General features: G+C 42.1%; 1 protein-coding gene across 3 annotated transcripts in view; it reads right to left on the bottom strand.

Moving 5' to 3' along the window:
- The window catches only part of LOC105749908 (short transient receptor potential channel 2), a 22,391-nt gene extending 6,053 nt beyond the window's left edge, over positions 1-16,338 (bottom strand). For 2 of the 3 annotated variants that reach the window (XM_031962026.1, XM_031962025.1), the window contains exons 1-10: positions 16,193-16,338; positions 12,156-12,314; positions 10,979-11,120; positions 9,905-10,060; positions 8,423-8,589; positions 6,136-6,221; positions 4,760-4,926; positions 2,731-2,827; positions 2,005-2,126; positions 299-371 (exon numbers count right to left, since the gene is read on the bottom strand). In XM_031962026.1, the coding sequence (XP_031817886.1) occupies positions 299-371; positions 2,005-2,126; positions 2,731-2,827; positions 4,760-4,926; positions 6,136-6,221; positions 8,423-8,589; positions 9,905-10,060; positions 10,979-11,120; positions 12,156-12,200 (1,055 nt within the window). In that variant the 5' untranslated portion in view covers positions 12,201-12,314; positions 16,193-16,338. The remainder of the gene's footprint in view (positions 1-298; positions 372-2,004; positions 2,127-2,730; positions 2,828-4,759; positions 4,927-6,135; positions 6,222-8,422; positions 8,590-9,904; positions 10,061-10,978; positions 11,121-12,155; positions 12,315-16,192) is intronic. The other variant, XM_012545388.2, reaches the window with a different exon arrangement.

The raw sequence follows: 16,338 nt of genomic DNA, 5'->3' as shown, positions 1-16,338 counted from the left end.
TATGTTGGTAAGAATCCAGAAATTATCTGTAAGATTAGTCCAGAAATCTTGAGCTACTCTGCTTTAGACAGAGTGTTCTAACTGATATATTGATAACTATTGGCAATATTGCTTCTGTTCTTGCTTCTGATGAAATACAAATGCTCTTTACCTCTTACCAGTCCTCTAGGGCTTGGATTTCCTCAAACAAGTAAATCTTTCCTAATTTACAACTACTATTCCATCTTTCTCATCCCTGATCTTACTAAATTGGATTTTAAATGGTTATACACATTAGATTTCAATTAACTATTTGTACCTCCATTTTGCATGGCAATTCCAGGCTTGAGGTTGATCAACAAAGACAGGGAGACAGGAAAGCAGGGCTCCATCTGGAGGACAAAGAATTAAGTCCAGTCTGGACTGGAGCTTACAGAGGAATATGTCATAAAGCTGAAAGGCCAGGGTGATATGAGTGTGGAGGGCCCTGAAGCCAGGTGAACTTTACTCAGAAGCCACAGGGAACCACCAAAGACTTCTGAGTCTGAAAATGATGGGCTGTGGCGTTCAAAAGGACACCCGGAAGGAAGGAGGGTGGAGGTGGAACATGTCAGGAGGCTGTTACATAAGTCCAAGAAGGGGCAGCCGAGACTGAAGGGGTGCTGTGAAGGCACCCTCGGCGTGCTGGTAACTGACTGACACTAAGAGATGAGGAGCTAAGAAGAGCCCAAGAGCTCCATGGGTTCAGATATGGGAGACAACCAGCTACGATCCCTCCTCCTTTCCCAAGCAGCTTGTGCAACCCTTCTCTAGGCTCTCCTCTCACTAGGCAGAAAACTCCTGGAGGGCAGCTTTGCCTCTTATCTTGTATCTGCTCACAGGGCAGCTTCTTATAGAGAGTACATGCACACAAAATATTTGTTGGATAAGTGAAAAAACAAACCCAAATTCTCGTCTCTGTGGTGCTCCAAGGTACACCAAGAGCTTTCCTCACATACCTACCCTGTGAAAGCCAGAGCACAGGACTCTTGCCACCTTTCAGATGAAAAAGGGAGGCTCAGACAGCTGAAATCATATGGTTACTCACATGACTAAGAAATGGCGGAGCTGGGATTTGGACCTAGATCTTTGGTCTCCCACACCACTGCTCTAATTGGAATATACAGGGATATGTTCTGGGTGGAATATACAATTATGGGTTGGATTTGGGGAGAAGGGTCACATATTCCCCTCAACCACCCCCAACTCCCACCTCACTCCAGGTCTGGACCGTGACCCATGGAACTGATTCTTACCAAACCCCTTTTCTCCACTTTCAGGGATGGGAATGGGGGGCAGGGGGTGTAGATGGGGCGGGAGTTAATGCACTCAGATTTGGATTTCTGCTAGGTGGCAGCATGGGGAGAGTACACACACACATCTGGCCCGGCCCTACCCCACCCTTCATGTCCCAAGTCTCATCTACTTTGGGCATCTTGCCACGGGCCTTGAATCTGTGCTCATTCTCACCCCCCTTTGCTCTGAGAAAGAATAATAACCAAGTACCTCCTGGCTTCTTTCACCATTCCTGTGACGCTCCTAACCAAAGTCTTCTTTCTTACTATGTGTACTTTGCTTTGCACCAAAGACCCAGACACAAAAGTGAGATGGTCCCTACTCTCAAAAAGTTCAAAGAGGCAGCTCAACAACTCGTGTAAGGAAGTGGTGGCCAAGAAAGTATTCCAAAAATAAAAAAAGAAAGGAAGAAAAGTATTCTAAAAACCTAAATGCACCAACAACATTCCTCTGAGGATCCCTCTCCAGCTGGACTAGACTAAAGGGCAACCCAACAAAGGGGAGACAAGATGGGGAAGTAGGAGTAGGGAAAAGGAGGGAGAATGACAGAGAAAAGAGGAACCGGACCTTCCCTACCCCCCAAACCCAAGAGAGTGCTGGCAGTAGTGACTTAGCCAGGCTAGCTGGGTGACTGGGGCTTGGGACAGGCCCAAGTTCCTCCAAGTAAGAGGAAGCAGCAGTGTCCCTCACCGGCACAGATGGGGCACCGGCCACTCTCCGGACTGGGGTCACTGCCTGTCTGTGGCTGGCGGGCCTTTTGACATCGTGGTTTCATCTTTCTGCACTGCCGAGGACCTGCAGCAGCTGGAGGCCTGAAGGACAAAACATGGAGTTCAGTGTCACTAGCCACAGAGGCCTGGGGGTGTGTGTGGGGGAATTAAAGCTCTGAAGGTGTATTCACCACTCCAGGGACCCTCTCCCAGGACTCAACATCAATCCAAGCTTTTCTATGAACCTAGCTCCTCCAAGCAGCTTTCCATGACTGACTCCAGCCCATCCTCTCAACTTTTCCACTGAAAGACCCTTCAGCTGCACACTTTTGAATAAATGCACACCAGAATAACTGAGGACAGCAGATAAATTGACACTCTATAGAAATACTCTTTAGGGGATTTATGAAGGCTTCTATTCCCTGAGCAGAGCTGTATATCTCTCTACTGACCAGAGGCTCCCATAAAGAATAAAAATGGTCCCAATTTCTGTGCATCCTGCTCCTGTTCAGTCATCTCAGCAGTAGCCATAGCTGGTAGCCCACTGAGACCCTGGGATCAGTCAGCCACAAAGCAGTCAGTCATCAGAAGGACATTAGGGAGAGGGCCATGGAAACAGGGACACTCCTTCCAAAGATGACATGCGGAAGCTAAGGAGGACAGTACTGAGACAGGTGAGGGGCGGTGTCGTGGGGTGTCTCATTACCTTCTCTTTGAGTTTGGTAGCTTCCGTCTCTTTGTCCTTCTTGATTCATTCTCTGAATTCTGCTCCTGTGGCCCCGGTTCCTCAGCCTCAGGAACATCTGTCAACCCAAGGTCATCATCACTAATGACAATATCCCCCAAACGTACAGCACTTCAAGTTCACAATTTAGACTCTCAGAATTGGATGCTGGTATGTCAATAACCTTTATACAATCACAGGTCTGCAAGCTGGATTTAGCATAATCAATGAAATCATAGATTGATCTGAAAATACAGTATACTTTTATCTAAGTAGGAATGACATGAACATTTGATTGTTCTTGTCAAACTGGTTTAGGAAGACAGTGTAATATATTCAAATGCAATGGAAAGAACACTTAGAAGAAAAACCAGGCAATTCCAATAGATGTGGAATAGAAATTGCCAACTGCATCCAGAGAGAGAACTATGGAGACTATGGATCAAAGCATAGTATTTTCACCTTTTTTTGCTGTTGTTTGTTTGCTTTCCTGTTTTTTTTCTCATTTTTTTTTTCCTTTTTGATCTGATTTTTCTTGTGCAGCATGATGAATATTGTTATGTTTAGAAGAATTGCACATGTGTAACCTATATTGGATTGCTTGCTGTTTTAGGGAGGAGGGAGGGAGAGAGAAAGGAGAAAAATTTGGAACACGAGATTTTGTAAAGGTGAAAGTTGAAAACTATCTTTGCATGTATTTGGGGAAAAAATATTAAAAAGAAAAAAGAAAAGAAAAATCCACATTAATCAAATGTAATTAGATATCCTGGGAAAAAAAACAAAAACAAAGGAAGACTTGGGTTCCAACTGCAAACATCCCATTTATCAGTTGTATGGTCCTAAATAAGTAATTTGGCTTCTGTGAACCTTAGTTTTGATATCTGCAAAGTGGAGATATTAAGACTTGCTCCACCTTAGGTCACAAAGTCATTACAAAGATCAAATGGCATAATGGATATGATCTGAAGCCTCTAAACAGAATATAGGAGATTGTTTGGTGAGCATAGAGTTACAACAAAATAAGGTGGGCATCTTGTAAGGAGAATTTCAAATAAGTTGTCATAGTCAAGGACTGGTCACCCAGCAAAGTGTCCACAATGACACAATGACAAATTCTTTAATTCTCAATCCTGTCTTTTCAATAATCTTCTTTCTTAACCAAAAGGATCCATTAGTCAAAATACCATTACTTCAGGTCATAGTTAACTTGCTGAGGAGATATCTTTAGATGACTTTTCTAAGGGAATTGAGAAAACAATGAAATGGATGCAAAGCCTGGAGTTTCCTCATCCTGAGACAATGTGTTGTAGGGGAAAGTGATGGACTTGGCACAAGGATGACTTGGGCTCAGACTGTATCTCTGCCACTAGCTAGTATGACCATAATCAAATTATTGAAACTTTCTGTGCCCTGGTTTCCTCATCTGTAAAACTGGGCTAATAATACCCAGAATGCTTAATTCACTGAGCTAATGTGGTTGTAAGACCATGTATGGCAAGTGCTGTAAAAATGAACTATAAACTGCTATTAAAAAGACAATTGTTATTCTTTGAGACCTCTAGGCACCCAAGGCTCACCATTAGTACTTAGTTTCCTTAGAGGGGATATCCTAGGGAAGTGAGACACCATAAATACATGGAGTGAACTCAGGATACCCAGGGAAATCATAGAGGATATTAGGAAAGAATACAATATCATTATTTCCCTTATATCTCCCTTCAGAATGATAAATAATCCCTTTTTATCTTTTAAAAAAATTGATGCACAAATTATTTTCCTTCCTCATTTCTTCTGGAGAAATAAGAATTCACCCCCTTTTAGTCTTCCTTCAATGAAAACAAACACAAACTATTAATTTCCTTGCTTTTAATTTTTCTATCAGAAACTGGTTTGTAGGCCAGCCCTTGTTTGTAGCCCCAGGCCAGGAGAAATGAGTATAAAGATAACAAGTGCCAAAGAAAGCAAGGAGTTGGGAACCAAGGGTAAAATATACATGGGGTGGTAGCCTGACCTGGGCTGTCTGTGTGGTTTGGTGATGGTTCTCTTTGGTGGCACCTCTCTGAGGTAGATGGAAGAGCCCGGCAGGCAGCAGACAGCACCATGCGGGCTGAGCGCCCCAAAGCCCCAGGCTGCAGCTGCTGTAGGCGGTTTCTGAGCTCAGTCACTTGCCCATGGCTCCTGTAGGGGCAGAGAGAGATGCTCAGTTACAAGCACAAGATCAAGGGTCCTTTCTATGGTTAACAGAACTACATATTCTTTTTTTGATTAGGCAAGACATCAGAGTAAATAATGTGATCTTGCTTTGAGAGCTTCCAGTCTGAAAATATCCAGCTTAATACAGACACCCAGATACCATTTCCACGTTTTCTTTATCTGGCTATCCAGATACCTAAATCCTGACCTGACATGCCAATAATATCACATACATAGAAAAATGGTCAACCAGGAAAGGACTGTGGGAACTGAGTATGGATCACAACATAGTATTTTCACTCTTTTTGTTGTTTGCTTGCATTTTGTTTTCTTTGACAATTTTTTTCCTTTTTGATCTGATTTTTCTTGTGCAGCACTATAATTATGGAAACATGTATAGAAGAATTACACATGTTTAACATATATTGGATTACTTGCCATCTAGGGGACGGAGTAGAGGGAAAGGAGAGAAAAAATTTGCAACACAAGGCTTTGCAAGGGTGAATCTTGAAAATTATCTATGCATATGTTTTGAAAATTAAAAGGTTTAATAAAAAAAAAAGAAAAATGGTCAGGAATCAGCCACTTCACTGATACTTAGTACTTGGAAAATAATCTTGGGCCTCTGTCTTCTCATTTGTAAAATGGGTTGGTACTAGATGGCCCCTGAGATTCTTTCCACCTCTATAGCTAAGATATTATGTATGTTAAACTATGACTTTGAAGGTTAAGTCTATTTCAGATTGGGGAAGGAAGGGACCCAGGAGATATAGTTTATGTATATGTCAAATTAAGAGGCTATGATGGTATGAGACTAGATATTCTTGCCAGATGAAATAGAAGGACTGGATCTATTGATCTATAAAGATGTTATGAATATTAGGAAGGTGAAAAGGCAGCAAGGAAACCAGCCCCAGAGTACTAAACCTGAAGGGAGGGAAGAAAAAAACTAAATTACCTTTAAGATTAGGAGAAACTTGGAAGGTCAGGGAAGGGGAAAAGGAATAAGAACAGGTTCGGGTCTCAATACTGCTATTCAGACACCTTTGCCAGGACAATACGAAAACTGAAATCTTTTCTTTTTAATGACATATCTGGTAAGAGACTATCAGGAGTAGTTCCACAAAAGCCAACATAAAAGGGGCTTTTGCTTTTCCATCAAATGCATTCTCCCTTGCCCCTGATACTACATACGGTTGTGGATCTGGGAAGAATGTTCTCCGGATGGCAGGACTGGCAAGCCAAGGGCTGGCTTCAGGCGCTTGTGCAGAAGACTCCACCTTTAATAAGGGAGATTGAAACACATAAATATAAATGCTCACCACCAGAGGGCACCATTTACAAGCATCAGCTTATCAGTTCTCTTTCCTAGGTGTGCATCTTCAAAATTTATGATCCAGTTTATAAGTGTCTATATTTATAGTGGACTTATGATTGACATACCATTTTCATGTGCATGGACTGGCATCTCTTCTCTTACTCATTTCTGCCCACTGAAATCTTTTGACACCCAACTCAGGATTATCACCTTGACTTGAGATTGATTTCTCTCCCTCTTGAATGTGCCCTACCTGTGCCTTTAAATGTTTAATTGATGCTTTCTTTTTATATTTTGTCACTCCCTAAAGATTCCATTTCTCCATCCATTAAATCATCTATTGTGAAAAATTCATTACACTGAGCAAAAACAAAATGGCCCAAAGGCCATATCTGAAAATATAAGTTTCATACGGGGAGACAGGTTTCTCTAGAGCAAAGCTTAAATTATGGGATCTCATACCTGAATGTGGGGATTGTGAAATTATAATTCATTCTCAGTAAATGTTTGACATGTATATCCATTATATATATTCATAAATCCAGGGCTATGTAAAAATTTCTCAGATCAAAAGGGCTTGCTAGTAGAAAAAGTTTAAATCCTACTCTAGAGCACTCTGCAATTATGTGATCTGCTAATGTCAGGTGCTTCAATGTTGTTTTACTCTTATATGATTAGGTGTTTTATTATCTGGCTTCTGCTAATTTCAATTAGCTTCACTTCACAAATGTCTCCCCAAATTTCCCTATAGTTCATAGTCATCATTTCTTCCAATATAGTGATATTACTTCAAACTCCATAATTTGCTTAGCCATTTCCCAATTAGTGGCTGGATTTGGAGTCAGGAAGTCTAATCTTTCCTAGTTTAAAACTCACCTTAGACATTTACTAGCTTGTGTGATTCTGAGCAGTTACTTAATCTTGTTCACCTCAGTTTCCTTATTTTTAAAATGAGCTGGTAAAGGAAATGGTAAACCATACCCACTGGTATTTCTTTGATAAGAAAACCCCAAAATTGGATTACAACGAGTCAGACTTGATGGAAAAAAGATCAAACACACAATCACTCGATATCTACTTTCTGTCTAATCTTTGCTATTATAAAAGGAATGAAATAATTACAAATTATTTTGAACAGCTGGACCAAATCATAGCTCCACTAACAGTGCATTAGTGAGTCTTTCTTCCCACAGGTCCCCCACTATTTGTCATCTTAACTAATCTGATGAGTTAGAGATGAAACTTAAGTTATTTTAATTTGCAATTCTGTTAGAGATCTTTGCTGAAAATATTTTTCTCATTAACTACTTCTCTAACTCTAGTCTTACTTATTTTTCTCATGTAAAAAAGTTTTTAATTTTATAAAAATGAAGTTGATAATTTTATCATTTATGATCAGCTCAACCCCTTGTTATTCCCCATAGTTTTGCTTCTTTCTCCTCCAGCACTTTAATAATGTGTGACCTTTTATATTTAGTTCTTTTTTTTTTTTTTTTTTTTAAATATATTTAGTTCTTACATCTATTTGGGACTTATTGTGTCTGTGATAGGCCTAAATCTAATTTCTGCCAAACTACTTTTCAGTTTTCACTGAAATACCAGAATATCATTTCCTGCCTGTGTGTGTTTTGTGCTTATGGACTATTTAGGATGAAGTGATGTAGATGAAGTCCTGTTTTAAGAATACGTCAGGGACCTAGAGATGAACATGACAGTTTCTTAGTTTAGTTTAAAAAAAAAAAAAAATGAGTTTAACTGTACACGTGCATTTGGCCATGACAGAAGAAATAGTGCTGAACTTAGAATCAAGAGATCTGGATTCAAATTCCACCTTAGTCAATTACCAGAAATGTGAACATGGAGAAGTATATAATTTATGTAGTCTCAATTTTCTCATCTGAAAAATAGGTTAGAACCTACTTCTTTACACAATGAATACTTGGATTATCTCTGTGCAAGCTTCAAGGCATTATATAAATATAAGAAATTCAGTTCTTGGCACATAGTAGGCACAAAATTGGTGAAAGTTGGTGACTGATTCTAAATATGTATGCATGTGTCTATATAATTCTGACTCTCCTCATCCTCTGATTTCTAAATGAAACCCAACAATGGCATAGAAAGAGGAGGAAGCACCTAGTACTTTTCTAACTTCCAATATACCTGGCTGTGGTCAGGTGCTTGAGGACTCTCAGGGGCTTCTCTGGGTTCCAGCAAAGAACGCACACGAAGGAACATGAGACCAAAGGGCTGCCGACGGCTGAAAGGCTGGCTGCAGGTCACTCGAAGCCTATCCCAACTCTCATCTGCTGCTGGGGCCAGGAAATCTCCTGGAAAATTAGAAGGAGAAGGAATGAACAAAGTTATGGAGAAACAAAAATGAAGAGAGGGTAAGGAGGTAGGGGAGGAAGCAAATGGTAGCAAAAAGAGGACAAGAAGAAACAGAAGGACAAGATAAGGAAAAAGGTGGGAAATGGGAGGGGAAAAAAGGAAAGAAGGTAGTAGGAAAAGAAATGAAGAGAGTTTTGGGGAGCATGAAAAGATCATGGGGGGAGGAGAAAGAGAATAAGAGAAAGAAAGAGGAAAGTCATGGAATCAAAGGAAAGGGAAGAAAGACAATAAGCATAAGTTCCCTCATTCTTTCCCAGGCCTTGGTTTGAAAGGTCTGACCAGGTGCAGCTAAGCCTTGCCCTTATGCAGCCGTGAGAATGGATAGGTCTAGCCTCCCTTCCTAACTCCATTTCTTACCATGCTCCACCAATACCACTTTCTTGCCCCCCAACAGCAGCCACTTTCTCAGTATCCCACATCACTTCTGTCTGCTATGGCTAATGTTCAACACAAGGCTAACAGAAGTGGAAGGCTAGTTTATAGGCAGAATGCAGCGGAGACTGGGAACCCTTTACCAGCGACTTCCTAAACAACATTAGGTAGCGGTTTTCTTCAGTTTCTCCATGGGTTGACATGGAATATTACTACCCTAGCTGATCAAGCAATAAGCATTTGTGAAGGGACTACTAGATGCCAGAATAAAAATGATACAATCCTTGAGCCCAAGAAATTGAGGTTGTATCTTATTATATCTGTCCTCTCTTGCTTCACAAATTCCACATGATTTTTATATAGGTACACACAAACTTTATGCAGATTCTTTGCAAAAAGAAGTCCATCACTGCCACCTAATACACATTAGGCATTATATATATCTGTCACCCCTCACCATCACCCGAACGTAGACCCAATATCTAGCACATTCATGACCTCCTACATACCTAGCATCAAATTCCATCCACACAAAAGTCCAATACTGCCTCTATACCCCAATACCAAATCCTTTATTTATATATAGACCTAATATCACTGTCTACACATTCGCATACCTAAGATTATATCTCTTATACAAAGAAGACCTATTCTCTCATACATCCTATATTCATGAAATATATTTTCCTTTGCATATAGCTCTGTATTCAATATCATATATCATATACTTCCTCAAAATACACGTGTATTCCAATATATGTATACACACACACTCACACACATATACATGCCCTATATACCTTCCCATAAAACACACAATCCTTCATACTAAATGACATAATACCTTACACATATTCACACACCCTTCTCCTCCCTTCTTACCGTCTTTAAACATACGGACCCCGGAACGGTTCTTTCCCAGTTTGGAGTCAGCAGGTGACATCAGTGTGGCCATGGGAAGCAAGGTCAGAAAAGGCCTGCCTGGAGGCCAGGAGGAACGTCCCACATCCACTTGTAAGAAAGCACAGCCACAATTCCCTAGGAACAAACAGAGCAGGGAAGTAAGAAACACTTCCTTTTAGCTAATAATTGGTTGGGGGATGGAATACAAGCCCCATTAGTTTTTATAACAAGTACTCTCTTCCTTTCAGAACTTGATTTAGATAGGCCTAAATCTTGGCTCTGTCTAATGACTATTAGTTGGTTCAATACCCCTCTGCCCATGCAGAAGTCTCTGCTAATTCCTTCCTTCTTTTCATTTCAGGTTATTCCTATTATAACCTTCTCAGTTTACATAGCTCCATCTCCTCCAAGAAGTCTCTGCCCATCCCAATCCTTTCAGCAGCTCATAGCTCTGATTTGGCAGAGATGGCAACTATTTCTTAGTACTTGTGATCTATCTCTTGGTTCAGAAGGAGCTATTCTTGAACACAAAGATCAAGTTTGTATTCTCCCCTCAGATTTCCCAAAGTAGATTCGTCTCAAACCAGAAAGTCTCTGAGGGATCACTGAAAATGGGGACCATGACTCCCACACCTGACTTAGATTTTTTCATTCTTGTTTCTCTCTCTTGCGTGAAACGACTCTTTACATGGCAGCTGCTCAGTGTTTACAACCAAAATGATCTGTTCAATGGCTGTCAAAGTGCTTACCTCCCATTCCAGGGTCTTGGGACCCCTAGAGGTCTGAAATCCTTTCAGTTTGTCTGCAAAGATCAAAACTGTTTTCATAATACATTTTTATTTCTAGTGTGCTAAATGATGATAGATATAACCCACATATATGAAAGCTCTTCAAGGCTTCTCAATAATTTTTAAGCGTAAAAGGGTCCTGAATCCAAGAAGTTTGGGAACTGTTAAACCCCATTTTGAAAATGGATCTGGAGTGGATCTTCCTTGATCTTGCCACCTGTATCCCCCAACCTGTACTACAAGGGTCCTGGCTACATTTTCTTACCCACATCAATGTAACTGATGGGCACAGCTCGTTCTAGTTGCAGCTCCACCTTGAGCTGCCCACTGTGGTCCCGAGGGGAACTGAGCCAAGGTCTTACTGGTTCATTTGGGTCCAGCAGGTTTTCCACAGGGTACCTGGAGTCCTGGGATAGAGGCCACCAAAAGAGTAGAGATCATCAAAAGGAGGCATTACTGAGCCAGAGGGAAAGGGATTCCTAAGAGTGGGAGAGACACCCTTGAGAATAAGCCCCAACTTCTTGTGCCAAGAAAAGCTAGTGAGCTTAGATTTCTTGATTTTACACAAGAAAACTATTTGAGAAGGAACAGCAGAACAGGTGGCAAAGGAAGAAATTAGAACCATCAGAATGGGGGCTCCCTCGTGGGCTTAGCTCCACCATTCCCCTCTCTGCTCCTGAACAGGAAGGAGTCCTAGAGTGCTTCAGGGACTGTTGTCCTTTCTGACCTCAGCGTTACAGGGGGAGAGGATGCTCCTGAATATCTGTGCTTTGTAATGTATAATCTAAAAGTTTCCAGGGGTATCGAAAGGTTAAGCTACTTGCTCAGAATTATACAGCCAGTATATGTCAGGTAGGATTTGAACCTAAGTTTCCTGACTCTAAGGAAGGCTCTCTTTCTACTTTCTAGTAATATTACTAATCTAAGAAAAATATCTGTCTTATGATTATTAATTCTCATTTATACAGTACGTTAAGGTTTAAAAAGTGCTTTCCTCACAATAATCTCTTGAAGTAGGTAGTCCAAATGTTATTGTTCCCATTTTATAGATGAAAAGATCTAGTCTCATAGAGATAAAATGATCGATTTTACCCAGCTCTCCTGAATCCAAGTTTAGCACTCCATTCACTACATCATGTGGCTTATCACAAATGGCTGGGGCAAGAAGTGTTACATAGGACCATCCAAATGGCTGTTCAGCCATCTCCTTTCTAAGAATGGGGAGGGATCCTTGCATAGGAACCGTATCTCCCCTAGCAAACTGGAGGCTTTCCAAGAGGAGGACTGTGTCCTTTCTATCAGATCAAAGGCTGTATACCTGCCATCAGATCTAGAGTTCCCCAAAGAAAGGACCACACCTCCTGCTCTGACTCAGAGCTGCCCAAGACCTGCATCTATTACCCTTAGGGTGGATCCTACTTAGCTGAATTTTTCTTTGTTACCTGAGAGGAGAACGACACCACATGACTGATCTTCACAGGAGCCATGAGAAGACATAGAAGGTCACAGAAAGAAGGTAGCCATAAGCCCTTTCTCTCAAGATATGTGCACACCCTGTCACCACATCAGCCTTCTTGGCTTCTTCTTGATCCCTTCAGTCTCTGGGAGAAAAAGATACATGATGATTTTGAGGAGGAAGAAATGGGGAGGGAACATGGGACAAGATGAAGCAAGAAAAGAGAGAAACTCTGTCCAAAGAAACAGTCTGTTTATCCACAGGGAAAAAAAGGATTTGTCAGATGCATGGTTTTTATACTGATATCCCTTGACTAAGCACAATGTAAGGACATTGGAAACAAAGGCCTGTTCTGATCTTTGGGAAATGTCTAGTCTCTTCTAGCAAAGAAGCACACCCAAGAAACAAATGGAGAATTAATGCAAAAAAAAAAAAAAAGTTAACTACCCCCTCTGTCTTCAATGTCCTTTCTTCCAATCTACCTTCTAAGAGACAACAGCTGTACAATCTAAGCAAGTTCTTCACACTCTTTGAAGCTGGGCTGTATTTCCTTGACTCTAAAATGGGGCTAATGAAGATTCTCTTGCTTCTCTCCAGGATATCATGAGAAAAGCACTTTGTGAACGAATCATCAGGAACCATAAAAACATGAGCTATTCATAGGCGATCACAGACAAGTTGTTGAACCCTCTTTGTTTACCTCACAGGATCAATGTAAGGAAAACAAATTTGTAAACCTTGAAGTCCCACCAAAATGAAGATAGGATTCTGTACATGCTGCCTACTCTTTCTAATTCTCTTCTGCTCAAAAATAACTGATGATTCCTGACTGCCTATAGGATACAATCCCACTCCTCTACCTCCCATTCGGGGTCTCTGGCATGCTAATCCAGCCTTCTTTTTCAACCACATTTCCCACTGCTCTCCTTCTTACACTCTACACTTACACATTCCAGCCAGGCAATCCTTGCACTGACCTGGGGACATGGCTGTGCTTCTCCACATTTATGCCTTTGCCTCTGCTTGCAATGTTCAACCTGTTTCTACTGAATGAATTTGAAGCTACAGTTTAAGCACTATTTCAAACTCTCTCTTCCAAGAAGCCTTCAAACATCCCACTAAAAGATCTCTCTGCTCTGGACTTAACTATTTATTTCTATAGCATTTATCATACACTGAGAAGCAGTGGAGTATAATAGAAAAATGTAGGAATTATGGGTTCAAATCCTAGTCTTGACATTTATTAGCTATTTGGTAATTGTCTTCCAAGGTTTAGTTTTCTCATCTGTAAAATGTTTTATTACCTTTCACATACGGTTCCCATCTTGCAAAACGATAAATGGGAGCTATACACTGTCTTGTTTGATAATTGCCTGTGAGCTCTTGGAGTCAGGCACCTGTCGTCTCCTCTCTATCCCTCAAAACATCTAGAACATGCCTGTGCAAGATAAAATCAATCACAAACATGGTTAACAAATGAAACATGTAGCTTTGTGGTGTGAGTGTATAAGGAATAGCAGGGGTCTGCAGGAGTGGGTATAGCTATTTGGTTTCAGCGGGACCATGAACAAAACAAATGTGTATTGGTTAAAGAGCACAGGTAAAGATTAGTGAGACAGATAAAGAAAAGTGTATTTGGCAAGTCCAGGATGCACATTCTTCTCTTGCTCAAAAATAACTAATGGCTGCCCATTGCCTACAGTATAAAATCTAAACTCCTCCCTGAGGGGTGGTGTGTCTGTATTAGGCTCTGCCAGGGAATGGTATGTCATGGTATTAGGGATGAGGTAAGGGATGAAGTGGATTAAACAGAGCATTGCTCTACTTATACTTTAATTCAATAATCATTAAGTGTCTATTCATTGTACTAATAAATAAGTACAATGTAAGAAAGAAAAACAGTGTAAGGGGATTCAGAGATGGAGTGGGTAGGGATGATGAGGGCATGTGCATGCAGACAGGAAACTGAATGTTGGAGGAGAGTACTGGGAACGGGGCCAAGTGTGTAAATCTAGTCAGTATGTATGGGAATGTGTGCAAGGCGGAGCACCTGAAACCCAAAGAGGGTAGAGAGGTTTTGTATAGGGTCCATAAGGATATAAGTGAGGATATGAGGGCAAAAGATGGGAGGCATGTATGCAGAGGAAGTCTGTGCATGGTGTACTGTATGGATAATATAGGAAATGTGGGTATGTGAGCAAGAGCAGGTCAGCATGTATATGATCCTTAATCTCTTTTTCCTTTCCTAGAAGGGGTATATTCTCCAGGACAATACTTTCTCATCTCCCACTCCCTCACAACCATTGGCCAAGAGGCTTCTGATCTCAATATTGTATAGTAACTATTTTTTCCAGAGTTCCCAATGATCTCTAAATGTCCACCTCATATTGTTGACCATTCTGCTCCAGGATCCCCTCTTTGAGTTTTTATGTCTAGGTCCCTTCTTTGTTTTCTTCCTTTGTCTGATGGCCTCTTCTCAGTCTCTTCTGTGGAATCATTACCCCACATATTCTCTTGACTCCTCCCCTTCCCTGACAGCGTATGTTCTCTAAGGTTCAAATCTTAGGTCGTCTTCCCTTTTCTTTTTCTCTCTGAAACTTCATTAGATCCCTCAAATTTAACTAGAATCTCAAGGAAGGTGACTCCTAAAATGGATATCCTTTACATCCTCATATTTAGCCCTTTTGCTCTACTTATACTTTAATTTAATTCAATAATCATCAAGTGTCTATTCATTGTACTAAGTTCTAAGGATATCAGAAAAAGACTAAATCCCTGCTCTCAAATGGTTTACAATCTGAGCTAGATGGCTCAGTGGATGAAGCACCAGCCCTGAATTCAGCTCAGACACTTAACACTCACTAGCTGTGTGACCCTGGGCAAGTCACTTAATTCCAATTGTTTTGCAAATTTAAAAAGCGTCCAATCCAAAGAAGGGTAAGACAGGACACAAGAGGAAGAGGTGAGGCCATAGTTCTTTCCTTTTCCACCCTATTTCTTAGCTTTTCCCTTGGCTGTCCTCGTTTCTGGAAGGCTTCTCAGTACTCTTGCTTCCCCCAAAATCCCAATTAAAATTCCATCTTCAAGGCCTTTCTTGACCAATGCTAATGCTAGGGTCTTCCTCTGTCAGTTATTTCCTGTATATATTGTTTGTGCGAAGCTGTTTGCTCGCCGTTAAACAGACTGAATTGGGACTTGTTTTTTCTGCCTTTTTTTTTTTTTTTTTTTTTTTTTTTTTTTGCATCCTCAGCACGTGAAACGTTTTGTTGTAATTGAGTCGTTTCAAATGGGTCTAACTTTGCACGACCTCGTTTAGGGCCCTTCCCGCGCGACCTCGTTTAGGGCCCTTCCCGCGCGACCTCGTTTAGGGCCCTTCCCGCGCGACCTCGTTTAGGGCCCTTCCCGCGACCTCGTTTAGGGCCCTTCCCCGCGCGACCTCGTTTAGGGCCCTTCCCGCGCGACCTCGTTTAGGGCCCTTCCCGCGCGACCTCGTTTAGGGCCCTTCCCGCGACCTCGTTTAGGGCCCTTCCCGCGCGACCTCGTTTAGGGCCCTTCCCGCGCGACCTCGTTTAGGGCCTTTCCCGCGCGACCTCGTTTAGGGCCCTTCCCGCGCGACCTCGTTTAGGGCCCTTCCCGCGCGACCTCGTTTAGGGCCCTTCCGGGTTTTCCTGGAGGAGGTGGTGACAAGGCTTGCCGATGAGGAAACGGAGACAAACAGGTTTAAGGATGGGACCGGGGCTGCACAATTGGTCGGCGTCTGGGGCTAGATAAGAACTTGTAGATTCCGGGCCCGGCGCTCTATCCGCTGCCTTGCCTCTGCCTAGAACAGAGTAGGGAGTTTGGGAAGCGCTGACAGGTTGGGCTCGCCGAGGGCCTCGTCCCCTCCCGCTGGGGCGTCCCAGCTGGCTGCTCTCTCTGACCCAGACAGCTTCCCACTCCTGTCCGCTCTCCTCCCGACTGCCAAAGGGATCTTCCTGAACTCCGAGACGCGGAGCTTGTGAAGACAAGCCGGCGCCAACCTACCTTCCCAGCCTCACTTCCCATTCCTTCCCTCCTTGCCTCTTCGCTCCAGAGAAGAGACAGGTTTCCAGCCGGAGCGCCTCGGTTCCCGCCACAACTACACTCTGACCTCCGACCTCCAACCCCCAGGCCCCGCCCTCGCGCAGGCA

This window comes from Sarcophilus harrisii, chromosome 3 (genome assembly GCF_902635505.1).
Source record: "Sarcophilus harrisii chromosome 3, mSarHar1.11, whole genome shotgun sequence".
Classification (NCBI taxonomy): Eukaryota; Metazoa; Chordata; class Mammalia; order Dasyuromorphia; family Dasyuridae; genus Sarcophilus; species Sarcophilus harrisii.
Note: the sequence above shows the minus strand (reverse complement) of the source record. Positions and strands in the feature narration are given on the sequence as shown.